Below are 20,755 nucleotides of genomic sequence, written 5' to 3'. Positions count from 1 at the left end.
GGGAGGAGAGGGGTGAGACACGAGGAAATGTTTGACTGCAATGCGTTTTTATAAAGTTTTATCCACAGTTTGCTGAAGTAGAAATACAGAAAAAATCTGCAGTCGTAACATCAGACGCACCCAACATAGACAAACCAGGAACTCAGAGGAAGGACAGGACTGGTGATAACATGTCAAAACAGGCAGATATTCATGTCGGTGTTGATGATAATCTTTGCATATTTTCACTCTGCATTGGTTTCACTTCTGCAGAAAGAACTGTTGAGCTTGTATGGTGTTTTGGTCTCATTTACAGACTGGACTTCAGGGTACATTCAGTTCACCTCATAAACTCTGCAATTGACGTAAGGTTGCGTTCACATACACATCATAAATTTAGAAATCTCACACTTATATGGTCATAAACGTTCCATGAAGTTTATATCTTTTTTTTTATACAGTACATTCAACATTACAGTCCATTCTTAGGTTATCATACGTCTTTTTTACAGCTTTTGGGGATTATCCAGTGTCTTCTGAGCGCTAATGTTATCCCACATTCTAATATTTCAGTCAAGTGCTTTTAGCTTTGATTATACTGCACACAAAAGAGGTGGTGCACTATCTGGACAGGAATTTGGACTTTACGGTAGTGGTCAAACACTTTTAAAATACTGTAGAACAGAGACATACCCACTAATCAGTTTAGCCAGTTAACCAATGTCAAGTAACAGAGGTTTAGGGCATGGTGGTGCAGTGGTTAGCACTGTTAGCTCACAGGAAGAAGGTCCAAGAAGGAGGATTTTGCATGTTCATCCAGAATAATAGGTTAATTCATGTAAAAGATGGATGGATGGATGGATGGATGGATGGATGGATGGATGGATGGATGGATGGATGGATGGATGGAAGAGTAGGTGGGATGATGGATGGATGGATGGATGGATGGATGGATGGATGGATGGATGGATGGATGGATGGATGGAAGAGTAGGTGGGATGATGGATGGATGGATGGATGGATGGAAGAGTAGGTGGGATGATGGATGGATGGATGGATGGATGGATGGATGGATGGATGGATGGATGGATGGATGGATGGAAGAGTAGGTGGGATGATGGATGGATGGATGGATGGATGGAAGAGTAGGTGGGATGATGGATGGATGGATGGATGGATGGATGATGAGTAAGTGGGATGATGGATGGATGGATGGATGGATGGATGATGAGTAAGTGGGATGGATGGATGGATGGATGGATGGATGGATGGATGGATGGATGGATGATGAGTAAGTGGGATGGATGGATGGATGGATGGATAGATAGATGATGAGTAAGTGGGATGGATGGATGGATGGATGGATGGATGGATGGATGGATGGATGGATGGATGATGAGATGGATGGATGATGGGATAGATAGATAGATAGATAGATAGATAGATAGATAGATAGATAGATAGATAGATAGATAGATAGATAGATAGATAGATAGATAGATAGATAGATAGATAGATAGATAGATGGGTATAGTCAACTGAAAATACTGACTTTGGGTGAAAAATAATACATAGCTCAAAGATTAAAAAATTTAAAAAATCCTCCCTTATAGATATTTTAGGGTTAGTTTATCGTTAATTCCTGCATTTGTTCATCAATTTCTATTAATTTGTTATTTGGCGATTCACATGTGTTTATGCCTTCACTTTCATCCAGTGTTCAGTTCAAGAATCATCTGGTTTTTAATAATAAATATTGAAAAATAGTCCATTTTGGGTCTTCATAATGCTTTGTTTTCAGTGGTCCACATTTTTGACGTGGAGTGGGATGAGATCAGGAGTTGTATCGGCTTTTAAAAACTGACTATTGGTCGAAACATCAAGGTAAAAGTAGACGTTAAAGAACAGTTTGAAGGGAAAGTGCATGACAAAGTGAAGCATTTTCTGACAAATTATCTGTGATTTGTGAGGATAACTGATCTTTTGTTTTTGAAAGAAAGTGCTTTTCCTTTATAAGTAATAATAGGAACTTAAAAACTGTCACATGGTGAACTGACAAAAAAAAACCAAAAACAAAAACAGCATTATTACGAGTCTACTCAATCACTTTATTGACTCAGTGCCAGTTGTCTGAGATAAGCTATGAGGTGTTATTGCCAAAATGTCCAATAGTCTATTTGGGTTTCAGACCCAGTCATGTGCTTTATATTATTTTATTAGGGTTGTTATGAGAGTTCCAGCGTCCTGCGGGTTTTGGTCCGTCCATATTAGCAGTGTCTTCTCTCCTGCTGCTGCGAGTGCACAAAACAAATCATTATCAACAGCCATTTCAGGACACCCTGCGACGACAGCTTGTGCATTTAAACAATGTGTTTCACCTTCAGCCACAGAGAACAACTGTGTTTGTCAAACAGGCGCGACTGAAGTCTGAAATTGAGGTTGGATTAAAATGTTAGATGTGAAATGGAATCCTGTACAAAGGCTTTCAGACCTTTATAGAGATAATATTTTTATGTCCCTTGAAACCCTTTAACCCTTTCATGCATGCACAGTGGACAGCTATTCTCCATCTGTTCTCTAATATATTCATGGGTTTTGTTGTTTTAGTTCGATATGAGTTCACACAGTGGACGCTTATGCACCATCCCATGCACTGACATTCATGCCATTACTACTGTATAGCTTTGCTGTTCTAGTTAAATCTGATCTGCAGTGACATGTTGGAGTATATCTACAGTAAATCAACAGCTTATAAAAAATTGTGAATATGATAAAATGTGAGAAAACATCAGATTAGCTGCATTAAAAATGTTTGATTTTATAGTTTTCACACAGTATATCACTTTCTGATATTGCATTCTTTGCTTCAAAAATTAACCCTTTCATGCATACTGGTCACTACAGTGGACAGCTGTTCTAAAACTGTTCTCTTGTATATTCATGGATTTTTTTTTTTTTTTTTTTCCACATATGTTTATCAAAGTTTTAAGACGCTACATATCTTTTCTGACATGAACTGGTAACATTATGCAGCTCTCTCCTGAGCATAAACCCCCAGAATCACAAGCGTTACCCATAGTTTTCACACAATTTATCAGTAAATACATGTTTCTGTGTGTCAAAAATTAAACGTATGGTGTCCAGTTGAGTGGACATTTTTGCAACTTCATGAAAAATAGGTTCATAAGATTTTTTTTTTTTTTTTTTTTTATTATTTTTTAAATTTATTTTTCAGAAGAAAGTTTTCAGTCACTGCTTTTTTCATGATTAAAGAGGAATAAAAACACTTAGGAAAAAAATTTGATTTAGATTCTCATAATTCGTGCATGAAAGGGTTAAACACATGGTGTCCAGCAGAGTGGACATTTTTGGAACTCCACGAAAAATTACGACGGTAGATTTGTTTCTTTATTGCTGTAACAAAAAAAAAAATTTAAAAAAATTATATATATATATATATATATATATATATATATATATATATATATATATATATATATATATATATATATATATTTTTTTTTTTTTTTTTTTTTTTTTAATTAATTTAAAAAATTAATTATTTTTTTTCAATTAAAAAAATGAAAATTTCAATAAAAAAAATCACTTCAAATAAAAAAAAACTTTTCAAATAAAGAAAAAAAAGTGTTCAAATGCAATTTTTTGTATCGTAATTATTTTTTTTTTGCATTCAAACACTTTCTTTTTATTGATTTCTTTTTTTTTTTTTTTAGTTAAAGCAATAAAGAAATCTAACTTCATAAAAAAATAGGTTCAATAAAAAAAATTCCATCGCATTGTTTTTTCATGCCGTAAGAGGAACAAAAACACTCAGGAAAAAAATCTAGACTAAGGTTCTCATAATTCATGCATGAAAGCGTTAAACACAATTTGGAATCTCTCAAACCTATTCGTTCAAATATTTTCAGATTCGTAGTTTTATTCGCTCCAAGCAAGGTAATTATCGTTAACGAAAACTAACGAAATGACGAAAACTCGAAATGAAAAAACGTTTTCGTTAACTGAAATAAATAAAAACTGTAATTAAAAGAAAAAACAACAACTAACTGAAACTTTATTGTGTGCTTACAAAACTAACTAAAATGTATAAAAATTATGGAAACAGTTCCCTTCATTTTCGTCTTTGTCGATGTTGGATTGATTTGAAATCGATTTATTTTGCGTCAGCAATTTTAGCTAGCGGCACCATACGAGTCGTCTTCTCGTCCCCACTCTACCTGGCAACTTAGAGACTAAAGTGGGGAGAAATCAGCCGAGTCCTGTACGGGATTTATGTGAATACGACAGAGAAGAAAACAAAAGATATATAAAAAAAAAAAGGAAAACTAAAGTAAAACTAAGCATTTAGAAGAAAATGAAAACTAATAACACCTAACAAACCTGCTCTAAAAACGAATCAAAACTAACTGAATTAGAGGGAAAAAAAAGTCTAAACTAAATAAAACTAAACTATAATGAAAAATCCAAAACCATTATAACCTTGGCTCTAAGATGCAGTCATATCAGTGTCCTCCTTTAAGTATTTTAGAAGAAATGTGTGAAAACCTTAATAAAGATATGTGTTAAAAAAAAAAAAAAAGATGTGAAATGGAGTCCTCCTTGTGTTTTCTTTTCTGACCTTTAACCCCTTTTGTGCCGTTTCTTCCTTATTTCCTCAGATATACAAAGATGAAGACGGCAACTAACATCTACATCTTTAACCTGGCGCTGGCAGATTCCTTGTTCTTGGCTACTTTGCCTTTCCAGGTAAGAACTTTTAAGTAAACACAGCATTAATGAAAACCTTTTTAATGATCTGCGTTTGGAAATAAGCCCCTGTCACACAGCGTCGCATACGCTCTGACTTCCAGAAAGGCTGTCGAAATAAGCCTCGCATTAGCAAACTCTTCCACCACATTCTACTCCCTTTCCTCTACCAGCATGTTACCATCTTCAAAGACCCCCCCCCCCCCCATGACATGACACGACATCAGCAAATACATGCGCAAGATTTACATCAGTGCAATAAGCCAGATCTGCTCGGTTATTTTCGTTTACAAGGACTTTTAGGCATTTGAGAACCTGTTTCAGCAAGCACATGTTTTTTGTGTTGAAAGCACCCACAACTTTATTTCCACAGCACTTATTGTTGCTAGGTAACAAATATGGTGTCACGCTGTAAGCTGTAAGCTGAGTTTAAAAAAGTGGTTGCTTTCAAAAAATGAAGTAATGAGTAATGAACTTTTGAAGTACATTTAACCAAGATTTTAAAGGGGTCATATTTTGCTAAACCCACTTTGGTGGTGATTCGGTCCCATCCGGTCTTGGGCACAGGTCGCTTTCACACGACAACGTACTGTACTGGAGTCTACGTAGTCCGTACTCAGTACTACCTTCTCAGCTGGACTCGGGTATGGTACTCAAACACAGAATGTTTGCATTCACATTCATGTTAAACCCTGACCATATTTTCAGGGGAAGAACACCTAAAAAGACATACCCAAAGTAAATGAAGAATTACTTCACACTAATAAGGTTCATATGGATGTTTTTGGTGTCTATGGACATTTAGTAACCTCACAGAATCTATTCCCATTGTCTAAAATATTGTATCTATTACTATGCCTGAGTAAACTGTAACAAACTAAAAGAGAAATTGGAATTTTTTATCCTCGCCTGTTCTTTTTCGGCTGGATTGCATAAATTAATTGTTCGTGTCGGAGATTTTTAATAGTGTATATTTCACCCCACAAAGATTAAAAATCATGTTTGAACATTAACTCTATAAGTGCCAGACAGTTAAGGGGATAATAAGCCTTAAAAGTGCCACAGAATTTGGCCGTTTTTCAGTATTTTGCGTCGTTTTTATAATATTTGAAGAATCCTGCAGGAAACCGCTCGGTAACATCCGACTGATTGCTGATTAAATCCAAAACGCACCGGACGCAGCCGATTCATTATTGATCGTAATTTGCATAATTTATAATAATAATAATAATAATAATAATAATAATAATAATAATAATAATAATAATAATCATCATCATCATCATCATCATCATCTTTATTTATGTAGCACTTTTCATACATTAAAAACTGTAGCACAAAGTGCTTTACATATCAGTTTAAAAATCAGTACCGCCCCCCACCCACACCCACCCACTCACCCGCACACACACACACACACACACACACACACACACACACATATACATGCAAACCCACAAGCTCACACATACTTAAGAAGACTGACTGAGCACGGGTAGACCAGAACAAAAATGTACAAGTAAAAGTAAAACATCAATTTAGGAGGCGCTGTCTCAGGGAGCCTTCCGCACCAGGAGGCAGCCGCCGACCCCGGCGACCAGGCACCAGCAGCATAGCCCCGCATCCCAACTAGTGGGAGAGGGCCAACTGGGACCCCCACCCGCCACAGCCCCCGGAGTCCACAGCCGCCCCCCGGCATGGAGGGCTCCCTCTGATGAAACACCGGAGAATAAGAAACATTAAAAAGATATAAAAATATTATTCGGTCGCGTGACCTCAAATTCCCGTCTGCTTGGTCTCAAAAGGGGGACACAGAAAGAACGTCATCGAAATGTGAGAAAGAAATGGGGGTGGATGGTTTGTTTGTACACAAATATGGCGTGTTCTCCAAAGCCGATCTGATCGGCCCGTGGCACTTTACAGGTTGTTTTCGTAAAGCCGATTTAATCGGCCCATGGCACTGAAAGTGTTAAAGTTTGCACTAAAATACACTTTTGATGTACTTTTATTAACATTAGGGTCTAAACTTTGAGCAAAAGTTGAAAAAAACATCCACTGTCCTGATTTATTATATTTTTATAGTAGATGAATATTAATATAATTTTTTCAGCCCGCGGGCGGGCTGATAGGGCTAAAAGGGTTAATAAAATAAAGTAGACTTTGGGATCAAAAGTACTCGGATATGGACTCAAGTATGCAGTGTGAAAACGCCCTACAGGGGTCATATTTTGCTAAACCCACTTCAATCACACACAATCCAATATGGCCGCAGCCCTGTGAGGTCATAATCTGCAAATTAGATCATCAAAAACTTTGGGTCTGATCCAATACTTTTCTCATTTACAGTGTGACTTTATCTCTAATTTCTTCCAAGCTACACCTTTTTGAAATCTTAATATCAAAATTGAATATTTTTTAAAAAACTCAGGCACCTAAAAGGTCAAAGGGGTCATATTTTGCTAAACCCACTTTTATTAGTCTTTGGTTCATTTATTTGTGTATTTGGACCCTGATAGTTCATAAAGTTTGAATTTGAACCCTCCAGGTGCTGCAAAGCTTTCTTTATATTCGTCAAAAATCAAGTGGATTTTTACAACCTGTTTTAATTCCTACTTAATGTGTTAAGCAATTTTTAAAAACTAGTTACATCAAGACATTTACATGTATAAGGTCAAGACTTCCGACGAACATTTCTCCGAGTACTACATAATTGTTTATCAGCAGCAGCGGTTGTAGTCCATACCGAAAATATGTCCAAACTTCGAGCTGATTACCTAAAATGTTCAGTTGTTAGTTGAACAGGACAGAGCACCACAGTCAACAACCTGGAGGGGGCGGGGCCTAAAGTGGCTCATTTGCTTTTAAAGGGCCAGCGTTGAAAATGACCTTTCTGGTGTCATTACTCGGAAATAGGGTTGAAGATGGACCTGTGGAGTTGAATTAAAGAATTCAGACCCAAGCAGAGCATTTACAGTTTATGTAGACCACAGGAAAATGTTTAAAAATGCATAATTCAGTTTAAAAAAAAAAAAAGCAAAATATCACTCCTTCAAGTTAAATGTACTTAAAAAGTTCATTAATCATTACTTAATTCTTTTAAGGCAACCACTTTTCTTGATGTTTTTAAGTAAATTCAACTTATCCAGGCTTATAGTCTCCCCCACTGAGAAAAGTAGCAAGTCAGCTAGCAGACACCTAGCTAAGAGAAAATGTCCGTGGAATTGGTTGATGGAACTGGTGGATAATAGAACAAAAACATTTTGGACAATAAAACTAAACAGTCCTTTCACACTTAAAACAAACAATCGTCGACAGCCGCTTAGAACTTTTTGATTTGTATCTTGTAGGATAAACACCGAAACTCCTACAGCAGCTACCGTTTGACCAAAAGCACTGAGAATGGTACGTCCAGACTTTCATGGGCAGTTGAAAATTTACGTGGTCATAAGAAAAAGAGATGTGTTCATAACTAATACTTATTCATTTAAATCCATCTAACTTAAATGTATTCACACATTCGACTATCTCTACAAATGAGTTGAATATACTTAACATATTCTAGTAATGTCATCAAACTTGTATTTTTAAGTGCATTCTAAAACATTTTTAAGTATATTTGACATCTTACAGTGTACAGTTGTCTTCTAGTGACGACAGCAAACACATGTAGTGTTGTTTGATGCAACTTCGCTCCGATCTGTTTTTTTTTTTTTTTTTTTTTTTCAGCATTGATCATGGTACTCCTACAATGCTAGATAACGCATAATTGACGTTTTATCTGACACTACATTATCTATAGTGGCTGATAAGGGCTTTGTTTCCGGCCGAGAAGGCAAAGTATATGTCTATCTTTGTCTGTACTGATCAATGTATATATAATTTGGAAATGTTGCCAGTTTGAAGATGAATTTGATAATGTCCAAAAGTGTTTGAGCATTGTTCATTGGTTTAGCATGTGCCACATGTCTAATTATCCCCTTTAATTCAGTAGGATAAGGATTTAGTAGGATAGAGGGGTAATATATAATAACAATGAATATATCTGTAAATCAACACCATATTTACATTCATCGCCATGTTGACTTCTCGTGTCATCTCGCGATAATAAATAAACAAATCATCACATTTGTGATTTAATGGAAAAACCAACATTACACACTTCTGTTTTTTCGACGTTTTGGTAAATATTGGTAAAGTTTTGCACAGAAATCCAATGGAAAAGCAATTACTATCTTGTAATGTGAATGTGCGTGGAAATTACCAAAAATAGTCACTTGTTTGATAAAAGGTTGTATTTTTGCAACCTAAAATATCATTTACATGTGGATTAGAGGCCCAATCACAGAGATAGATTTTGCCTAATACCTGCATCAGTGTGGACAGGGCAATAAGCAGTGGTGATTTCTCATAGACTGCAAGGGAAGCTCGTCTTCCCCTAAAATTACTAAAATTAAATGGTTAAATATGTACGGTTGTGTTGACATTTTATTGACTACAAATGTGTTAGAACACGTTCATCTCAAAGATGAGTTCGTTCAGAATCAGCTTTATCACAAATCAGCGGACTCAATGTTGTTCACTTCTCATCCATTCCCGTTGCGCTGTTTTCTCATGTGATCTCTGCTCAGTGCATTTGTCCGTAGACGCTCAGCGTCCATGCACTTCAATGGGACTGAGTGGAACAGTTTTTTTCATTGCCTCAAAACTGGACGCTAATTGGATAAATGCCACGATGTCGTCCCGCCCCCAGACGCCAGGTGTCTCTGGGCGTGAATGGAGCTGTGTTTGGAGCTCGGCCGGGCTGGACGCCAGAATCCCATGTGCTGATTGGAGGATCAGTCGAAAGGCTGAATCCCGTTTGATTGACAGCTGTTTTCAGATCTGCTCCTTCACTGACACAGTTCAGTTTAATACCGTCACACATTCTGCTGTGAAATCAAGAGAGAAACCACTACAAAATTACTTGTTCATTTCTTGCACTGTAAATAAAACACACTCATTGTACTTCCTTGTTTCAATTTAACATAATTTCAGCGTTTTCTTGTTTCAGTTACATAATTTAATAATTTCTTGTTCGAGTTAAATATCGTTTTGTAGATAGTTAAATCAATCATACTGTCGGCTAGGTTGAAGTGAAAGGAGCATCTCTTGTTTAAAAAGGCTGAAGTCTTACACACACAACACACTGGGCCAAGGCTGTCTAAGCAGCCTCGCTCTGCTGCACATTCAGAGGACACTGGTCCAGTCCCTGAAAAAGACGCCTACTTGTTACGATAAGGTCACTGACCATTTTCTTAAAAAGGAACGGAGGGCCGAATGTATGTTTAAATAACTTGACAATTTTGATTTTTTTTTTTTTTTTTTTTATGCAATAAGAACTGTATAAACTGTGTGTAAACTCTCCTCTCCAGGTGTAAATGTTCCACTGAAACTCTCTTCATGTCACTGCACTCTTGTTTTAGTGCTGCCAAGTGCGATTAGTTTAATAAAGTAATGAAAGCCAGTGAGTTTTCCTTCAATGACAATGGGTTCAGGCGTATCTTTCTCCAGCGCTGGCACTGATACCAAGTGTGAAGATAAATTTGGCTATGCAAGACTACACTGATAATACAATCCATCCAGTTTATGCTCATTACAGATCATTTTCTCCTCATTTCTGCTATTTCCAGGGCACCGATGTGTTCCTCGGCTTCTGGCCATTTGGAAACACCCTGTGTAAAGCGGTGGTGTCTATCGACTACTACAACATGTTCACCAGCACCTTCACCCTGACAGTGATGAGCATGGACAGATATGTGGCCGTCTGCCACCCGGTCAAAGCCCTGGACATGAGGACTCCTCATAAAGCCAAGGTAAAGGCCATCCCACTCACATATAACCTTTTCACACCTCCATTCTAAGCCAACAAAAGGATATATTAGAACCGCAAGGTCACTGAGGGGAGTACTCGCCTCCTCTAGAAGTTCATTTTTATCGACTGCAACCACTTGTCGCCTATTATTTTTTTTTAACAACTTTTTTTTTCAATCGGTGCCACAGTTTACTTGAACTTGTTGTTACCATGGTTACAAATATCTTTTTTATTATATCTACATCTGTGATACAGGCTGTTACTATGGATGTATGCAATTGAAATGGAGCGAGCTGTCATAAATGTAAGCACAAAACAGACATTTAAACTATATAATCGCATGAGCACTCATAAATCTTACATATCGAAGGTTGTTTTTGATTAAACCTTGGGCTTTCAGATGATAAAGAAAGCAAAAAAAAATTTTTTTAAATCCAACCACGAAGAAGTTTTTCCTTTGTTTATTTACAGTTGGGTCAGTTTTCGTGAAAATCAGCCACATTTTTTTGTGGGTTATTCAGATGAAATGTTCAGAACAGTGAATGTATCAGCTTTATGTTGGATTTTTATACTTGAATGTTCTGCTATTTATCATTGTCTGTGTATCAATGTCTTCAATGTGTCATCAGGTGGTGAATATCTGTGTGTGGGTACTGGCCTCGGCCTTTGGTGTTCCGGCAATGGTTATGGGAAATGTAGAGGAGGAACAGGAGCATAACAGTAAGTACTAACCACATATGAATACATAGTAATAGTGTTTGAGTGTCTGTTTTGTTGATTTTACTTAATGTTACGCAATCCAATATGGCCGCAGTGCTGTGATGTCATAATCTGCTAATTAGATCATCAAAAACTTTGGGTCTTATCCAATATTTTTCTCATTTACAGTGTGACTATATCTATAACTACTTCCAAGCTATACCTTTTTGAAATCTTAATATCAAAATTGAGTATTTTTGGAAAAAACTCTGGCGCCTAAAAGGTCAAAGGGGTCATATTTTGCTAAACCCACTTTTATTAGTCTTTGGTTCGTTTATTTGTGTTTTTGGACCCTAATTGTTCATAAAGTTTGAATTTGAACCCTCCAGGTGCTGCAAAGCTATCTTTATATTCATTCTGGCAAAAATCGAGTGGATTTCTACAACCTGTTTAAATTCCTTTTTAATTTGTTGCATTTATAACTAGTTACATCGTGACATTTGCGCATATAAGGTCAAGTCTTCCAACGAGCATTTCTCTGAGTACGACGTAATTATTTGTCAGCAGCAGCGGTTGTAGTAAAAACTGAAAATATGTCCAAACTTTGAGCAGATTACACTGGTCTACAAGGAAAATGCTTCCAGAATAAAAGTAATGAAATTTTACCACATGAGAGTCACTGATAAAGAAAAGTCATGTAAAAATTGCTGGTTGGGTAAACTTTCCAAGATACAGCCTTGGGTCAAAATGTGAAATTCAAGAATTAACGAGAGAATGGGTTTGACTCAAAAGGAATATTTGTCTCAGAGCTACAAGATCTACTTCAAAACACTGTCTGCACATTACAATACATTCATTTTACAGGTTCTATTTAGTGGAAGATTTATAAAACTATTATATAAATGTACATAAACCAATATATATGTGTAATAACACTTAATCATATACCTTGAAAACATCAGCAAACCGGCACTTTTGTCACTTATTTTCCAATTAATCTTATTAAAATATGTAACATTTAGCACATTTAATGTCTGAAGCAAATCATTTCTAAAAAATTGTAGACAAGTGTTACCTAAAAGTGCTTTTCAACCTTGGGCTTGGGACCCCATGTGGGGTTGCCTGGAATTCATATGGGGTCGCCTTAAATTTCTAGTAATTGATAAAAAATGTAAATAAATTTCTTATAAAATATATATTTTTAATGATTCAATATGTATGTTATTATAATTAAAACACCACACATTTTCCTAATGAAAATCAAGTACAAATAAAATGCAGGGTATAATATGCAGTGTTGGGCAAATTACTTTTAAAAAGTAATTATTTACAGTTAATAGTTACTTTCCCAAAAAAGTGATTGAATTAGTAACGGAATTACACCTTCATAAATGTAATTAGTTACCAGGGAAAGTAATTATTGCGTTACTTTTTTGAAAAACCTTCAAACATGTAAAAGGAAGCGGATTTTTGGGCGTTTCACGGGTCAGTTTTATAGAGTAGAACAGCAGACAGGTACTGAATACCATAACTGTGGTGATGCTGGGGTCCACCAGGGCATATCTGTATTTATAGGAAGAAGATGCTCTTCCAGTTAATCCCACATCTCCAGTTTTTTCAGTCGCTCCTCCCTGACACAGCAGTAAATGTCCTCAGTCCAGTCAGTCGGACTGTCACTGATAACTATCTAACTAACTAACTATAACTAACTAAATATGTGAAATACAAAAATTACACCGAAGATATTAATAATCAAGAATGTTAAAATCATTTTAGGTCAATTCAATCTAAAGTGGATCAGACTAGTAAAATGTTATTATAATAACCTATAAATAATGAAAACTGCAAATTTTCCCTCTTTGTTTTAGTATAAAAAGTTAAATTGGAAAAAAAAGTTACATTTACAGACTATCCTTTTATAAAAAATATGAATATCCTGAACAAATATGAACAATCTTAAATGTCTTAAGAGAAGTATGTGGAATTTCATACAATATTCTGCCTGTTACTAAATCTATAAGTTGTGATGCACACACCTTAAGCATGATATTGTGAACATTGCACTTTTTTTCTTAAGAATTTTCAGGTTGTTCATTTTTGCTCATGTTATGAGCAAGTACGGTTCGTAGGTGTAAACATTTTCATCATGGAATTGTTAGAACCAGTGACACAAGATCTGGACCCAAATGCACAACCCACAGACAAAAATATAGTTAAAGAGTGTTTATTAAACACGGACAGGAAAAGCAGTTCACAAAAAGGTTTCTTGAATGAATCCTCGCAGGTATGTTTGTGTGGATTCGTCACGACGTCCGAATCCAAAAAGGGAAGCTCTCTGCCCGGGTCGGGAGCACACGAGGGGAACCCGACTAGGAGAAAGCAGAGAAGCGTCAGGAGACAGACCAGGTCATACACGGGGAGTCTAACAAACAGGCAACGGTACAAAAGGGGAAAGGCAAAAGCACTAACCATGAGTCCGGGCAAAAAGGTCGAACACCAGAGTGGCAGAATCAGGCAGAGGTACCGATAGGGGATCAGGCAGGCTCAGAACAACGAGGAACAATCCGGGTCAGGAACGAACAAACAGGCAGGCGAACAGGTACAGAGAAACGCTGGTAGGTAAACACAACACAAGGAAGGAATACGAACTGGCACAGGACAGGGGAAAACACAGGGCTTAAATACACAGAAGGGAGGGAAGACAATGAGACACAGGTGGAACAAATCAGGGCGGAGACAGGTAATCAACACAGGTGAAACAATCAGGGAGAGGAAGCAAAGACACCAGACATGACACAAGAGGAGGATTAACAAAATAAAACAGGAAATGACACACAAGACAGACAAAACATACAAGAGTCCAAGTACTGATATGACAGGAATTTGACTTTTTTCACTCAAAAATATAGAGAAAACTTTGGGGTTGACATTATTTATAACTTCTTATCCTATTATTTACACTGAACAAAAATATAAATGCCACACTTTTGTCTTTGCTCCCATTTTTCATGAGCTGAACTCAAAGATCTAAAACTTTTTCTACGAACACAAAAGGCCTATTTCTCTCAAATATTGTTCATAAATTTGTCTAAATCTGTGTTAGTGAGCACTTCTCCTTTGTCCTTTGCTGAGATAATCCATCCACCTCACAGGTGTGGCATATCAAGATGCTGATTAGACAGCGGGATTATTGCACAGGTGTGATTTAGGCTGGCCACAATAAAAGGCCACTCTAAAATGTGCAGTTTTACTGTATTGGGTGGTCCAGGGGGGTCAGAAAACCAGTCAGTATTTGGTGTGACCACCATTTTCCTCGCACAGTCTTCTTCATGAATTCTCTGAAACACCTTTGGAGATGGCTTATGGTAGAGAAATGAACATTCAATTCACAGGCAAAAGCTCTGGTGGAGATTCCTGAAGTCAGCATGCCAATTGCATATTCCCTCAAAACTTGTGACATCTGTGGTATTGTGCTGTGTGATAAAACTGCACATTTTGGAGTGGCTTTTTATTGTGGCCAGCCTAAGGCACACCAATAATCCCGCTGTCTAATCAGCATCTTGACATGCCACACCTGTGAGGTGGATGGATTATCTCAGCAAAGAAGAAGTGTTCACTAACACAAATTTAGACAGATTTGTGAACAATATTTGAGAGAAATAAACCTTGTGTGTACACAGAAAAAGTTTTAGATCTTTGAGTTCAGCTCATGAAAAATGGGAGCAAAAACAAAAGTGGTGCGTTTATATTTTTGTTCAGTGTACAGGGTGGGGAAGCAAAATTTACAATATTTTGAGGCAGGGATTGAAAGACAGTGTATGACCAATTAGTTTATTGAAAGTCATGAGAATTTATTTGCCACAAGAAAACTGACATAATAGAAAATGTTTTTATTCTATGTGTCCTCCTTCTTTCTCAATAACTGCCTTCACACGCTTCCTGAAACTTGCGCAAGTGTTCCTCAAATATTCGGGTGACAACTTCTCCCATTCTTCTTTAATAGTATCTTCCAGACTTTCTCGTAATAGTTTTGCTCATAGTCATTCTCTTCTTTCCATTATAAACAGTCTTTATGGACACTCCAACTATTTTTGAAATCTCCTTTGGTGTGACGAGTGCATTCAGCAAATCACACACTCTTTGACATTTGCTTTCCTGATTACTCATATGGGCAAAAGTTTCTGAAAAGGTATGGATAATAGTGTTAGGTATGATTATGACATCAAAATATGTTTGGTTTCAAAACAATTGACGTAGTGCCTGCTGAGAAAAAACAACTAAATGTTCATTGTAAATTTTGCTTCCCCACCCTGTATATCATTTTTACTGGTCCGGCCCACTTTAGATCATATTCGGCTGTATGTGGCCCCTGAACTGAAATGAGTTGGACACCCCTGATATAACACATTACAATTCTGAGACAGTAATATTGTATGGGAAGGAATTACTTTTAAATAACAATAATAAGTAATGGATTACACTTTGGAAATTTTCACAAACCTGAATACAGCACACGGTTCAGTTAACTTTGCGCTCCAAACCGGTTCCTTTTTCACTCCTGTACTTTGACGGCGGACTGTGCAAACGCTTGCCATCTCTGCTGTGTTCGTCCCAATCTCTTTGATACCTGATAACACCTGATGGATAACCGCAGCTCAGCCTGAAATAGACTCGTTTCATTTCTCCGCTTATCAGTTTCTGCTGAGTGGATACAGCTGAGTCCCTCTGTATGTGTGTGTTTGCGAGTACGGCATTAAATCACGTTTCTCTGACATAGTTTAAGACGTTTCACACACACACATCTGCAGATTTAGAGTGAAATATTAATGGAGGAGTGTTGCAGCGGCGCAGATTCCTCTTCACTCATATCGAGTTGTGAGCGCGTGTGCATGAATTCAAAGCACTTAATTTTCCTTATAGGGCTGTTTGAGTGCGCTCATGTACTTTTATGTGTGTGTGTGTGTGTGATCTGATCCTGCTGGCAGCCTTGATTATCCTCACTAACTTGCTGTTGGAGTTTACAGCTCGCAGATGGCAGCTCCTCTCCTAAAAAGGCAAAAATTATAGAAATATATTTCTTCGAATCCCACTCAGTTTGTGTGGTGACAGGTGCACACGTTTTCATACGACCTTAAAGGGCCAGTGCAGCACATTATATCAGCCTGAACGTGAACAAAGCACCTTAATTGTGGGTTGAAGAGGTTATTAATCAAAACTCGGCAGCTGTTCGGAGAATAGATTCCAAACCTAATTTATAGCCTCTTATCGGTCGGAACAAAAACACTTACTGACACTTGAGTTAGCGTTCTCGTTTGTGTCATGACTGAATGCTTTTTTACGCTTTGACGTTTACCGTCACAGAGGAGGGGATGAGTCGGATGTCGTCGGCCCTGTTTTTGTTGTTGAAAATGCAAACCCGTCACAAGAACTGAGCGTCGCCGTTGTATATTTCTGCAAAACACAAGTGCATATAATTACAGGGGAACATTTACATACAGTTCTGAGGCCAACAATAGGTTTGTTCAGTCAGTCATCAGCCAGTCAAATTTCATTTATATGGTGCCACATCATAACAAACTTATCTCATAACACTTTATATTTAGAGCTGGTTGAAAGCAGACTCTTAAGACTAAGGCTCTGGAGGACGGTGGTCTGCCTTGAACAGTGGAGAGGGTTAGAGGAAGAGAAAGAGAGAGAGAGGGAGGGGTTGGAGGGAGGATAGGGGGAGACACGTGGATGTACAGCAAACTGAACTTATGATTGTTACCCCGCCCCCTGAAGGGGAAGTAAGTGGTATTGTTTTTGGTTCGGTTTGTTCGTTAACACTCTAGCAGCAAAACTATTGGTTGAATTCATAGCAAATTGGGTTTATAGATTGCCAGTGGCCCAGAATAGATGTCATTACATTTTGGGAAAAATAGGTCAAAGTTAAAATTTTTGATGAATTTTTCCAATCTTTTTTTTTCCCATTTACTTATAATGGGTGAAATTTCACATGTCTGTAGCAGCAAAACTATTGGATTAATTCATACCAAATTTAGTTTATAGATTGCCAGTGATCCAGAATAGATGTCATTACATTTTGGGAAAAATAGGTTAAAGTTCAAATTTTTATGAATTTGTCAAATCTTTTTTTTCCCCATTTACGTATAATGAGGAGGGATTTCAAATGTCTATAGGAGCAAAACGATTGGATTAATTCATACCAAATTGGGTTTATAGATTGCCAGTGACCCAGAATAGATGTGGTTACATTTTGGGGAAAAAAAGGCCAAAGTTAAAATTTTTGATGAATTTTTCCAATCTTTTTTTTCCCATTTACTTATAATGGGTGAAATTTCACATGTCTGTAGCAGCAAAACTATTGGATTAATTCATACCAAATTTAGTTTATAGATTGCCAGTGATCCAGAATAGATGTCATTACATTTTGGGAAAAATAGGTTAAAGTTCAAATTTTTATGAATTTGTCAAATCTTTTTTTTCCCCATTTACGTATAATGAGGAGGGATTTCAAATGTCTATAGGAGCAAAACGATTGGATTAATTCATACCAAATTGGGTTTATAGATTGCCAGTGACCCAGAATAGATGTGGTTACATTTTGGGGAAAAAAAGGCCAAAGTTAAAATTTTTGATGAATTTTTCCAATCTTTTTTTTCCCATTTACTTATAATGGGTGAAATTTCACATGTCTGTAGCAGCAAAACTATTGGATTAATTCATACCAAATTTAGTTTATAGATTGCCAGTGATCCAGAATAGATGTCATTACATTTTGGGAAAAATAGGTTAAAGTTCAAATTTTTATGAATTTGTCAAATCTTTTTTTTCCCCATTTACGTATAATGAGGAGGGATTTCAAATGTCTATAGGAGCAAAACGATTGGATTAATTCATACCAAATTGGGTTTATAGATTGCCAGTGACCCAGAATAGATGTGGTTACATTTTGGGGAAAAAAAGGCCAAAGTTAAAATTTTTGATGAATTTTTCCAATCTTGTTTTTCCCATTTACTTATAATGGGTGAAATTTCACATGTCTGTAGCAGCAAAACTATTGGATTAATTCATACCAAATTTAGTTTATAGATTGCCAGTGACCCAGAATAGATGTCATTACATTTTGGGAAAAATAGGTTAAAGTTCAAATTTTTATGAATTTGTCAAATCTTTTTTTTCCCCATTTACGTATAATGAGGAGGGATTTCAAATGTCTATAGGAGCAAAACGATTGGATTAATTCATACCAAATTGGGTTTATAGATTGCCAGTGACCCAGAATAGATGTGGTTACATTTTGGGAAAAACAGGCCAAAGTTAAAATTTTTGATGAATTTTTCCAATCTTTTTTTTTTTTTCCCATTTACTTATAATGGGTGAAATTTCACATGTCTGTAGCAGCAAAACTATTGGTTGAATTCATATCAAATTTGGTTTTTAGATTTCCAGTAACCCAGAAGAGATGTAATTACATTTTGGGAAAAGTTGGTCAAAGTTCACATTTTTTATGAATTTTTATATTATTTTTTTTCCCCATTTACTTATCATGGGGGGAAATTTCAAATGCTTATAGCAGCAAAACTATTAGATTAATTCATACCAAATTGGGCTTATAGATTGCCAGTGACCCAGAATAGATGTCATTACATTTTGGGGAAAATAGGTCAAAGTTAAAATTTTTTTATTAATTTTAAATTTAATTTTTTTTTTTTTTTTTATGCACCTATTTTTCATGGAGTTGCAAAAATATCCACTCGGCTGGACATCATGCATTTAATTTTTGAAGCAAAGAAACACGTATTTACTGATATACTGTGTGAAAACTATGAAAAAAAAAATTTGAATGCTGCTAATCTGGTGTTTTGTCACATTTTAACATACTCTAATATTAGTTATTATTCACTTAATGGAGATAATATGCAAAAAAAACTTTTTGTTTAAGAAAAATGGTTAATTTAAAAAAAAAAAAAAACATTTGGAAGTTTACAGAAAATATACCGGTAAGTTAATCCATAATGACAGCCCTCAAAATGACAAAAATGAAATATCATCCCATTGACATTCTCTATTGTGTGCATAGATCGTGTCAATGTTGTTTTTGTTGTTCTTTTTTTTTTTTATATTAACCTATTTTTCATGGAGTTGCAAAAATATCCACTCGGCTGGACATCATGCATTTAATGTTTGAAGCAAAGAAACTTCTGAAACTTCTTCTTACTGATATACTGAGTGAAAAGTATGATTTTTTTTTTATGCTGCTAATCTGGTGTTTTTTCACATTTTAACATACTCTAATATTAGTTATTATTCACTTTATGGAGACAATATGCAAATAAATAAATAAATAAATAAATAAATTAAACTTTTTGTTTAAGAAAAATGGTTAATTAAAAAAAAAAAAAAAAAAAAAAACAGATTCGGAAGTTTACAGAAAATATACCGGTAAATTAATCCATAATGACAGCCCTCAAAACGACAAAATTAAATATCATCCCATTGACATCTTCTTTTTTATGAACCTATTTTTCATGGAGTTGCAAAAATATCCACTCAGCTGGACACCATGCATTTAATTTTTGAAGCAAAGAAACATGTATTTACTGATATACTGAGTGAAAAGTATGATTTTTAAAATTTTTTTTAATGCTGCTAATCTGGTGTTTTTTCACATTTTAACATACTGTAATATTAGTTATTATTCACTTTATGGAGACAATATGCAAAAAAAAAAACAAAAAAACTTTTTGTTTAAGAAAAATGGTAAATTTAAAAAAAACAAAAAAAACAAAACAGATTTGGAAGTTTACAGAAAATATACCGGTAAATTAATCCATAATGACAGCCCTCAAAACGACAAAAATTAAATATCATCCCAATGACATCCTCTATTGTATGAACCTATTTTTCATGGAGTTGCAAAAATATACACTCGGCTGGACACCATGCATTTAATTTTTGAAGCAAAGAAACATGTATTTACTGATATACTGAGTGAAAAGTATGATTTTTTAAATTTTTTTTAATGCTGCTAATTTGGTGTTTTGTCACATTTTAACATACTCTAATATTAGTTATTATTCACTTTATGGAGACAATATGCAAAAAAAAAAAAAGTGTAAGAAAAATGGTTAATTACAGTCTATTAACAATAACAAGCAATTGATTCCCACTCAAACATATTAGTGCTGATCAGATTTATCAAGAACAGCAAAGTGACAGTAATGGTATGAATGTCAGTGTATGGGATGATGCACAGGCGTCCATTGTGTTGACTGATATGGAACTAAAACAGTAAAATCCATGAATATACAAGAGAATAACTGTAGAATAACTGTCCACTGCAGTGACCACTATGCATGAAAGGATTAAACTGATAAACAGGAAAATTTAAGAGAAATGATAGCTGAGTAGATAAGTTTTGACAGCGTTGTTCACCCTAACCCTGGGGAAAGTACA

At 35.8% G+C, this 20,755-nt stretch overlaps 1 protein-coding gene across 1 annotated transcript in view; it reads left to right on the top strand.

The window, feature by feature from the left end:
- oprl1 (opiate receptor-like 1) overlaps window positions 1-20,755 on the top strand; it is a 170,028-nt gene that overhangs the window by 122,862 nt on the left and 26,411 nt on the right. The window contains exons 2-4 of the mRNA XM_030138553.1: window positions 4,659-4,746; window positions 10,416-10,598; window positions 11,227-11,317. Of these exons, the coding sequence (XP_029994413.1) occupies window positions 4,659-4,746; window positions 10,416-10,598; window positions 11,227-11,317 (362 nt within the window). The remainder of the gene's footprint in view (window positions 1-4,658; window positions 4,747-10,415; window positions 10,599-11,226; window positions 11,318-20,755) is intronic.

Source organism: Sphaeramia orbicularis, chromosome 7 (assembly GCF_902148855.1).
Source record: "Sphaeramia orbicularis chromosome 7, fSphaOr1.1, whole genome shotgun sequence".
Classification (NCBI taxonomy): domain Eukaryota; kingdom Metazoa; phylum Chordata; class Actinopteri; order Kurtiformes; family Apogonidae; genus Sphaeramia; species Sphaeramia orbicularis.
Note: the sequence above shows the minus strand (reverse complement) of the source record. Positions and strands in the feature narration are given on the sequence as shown.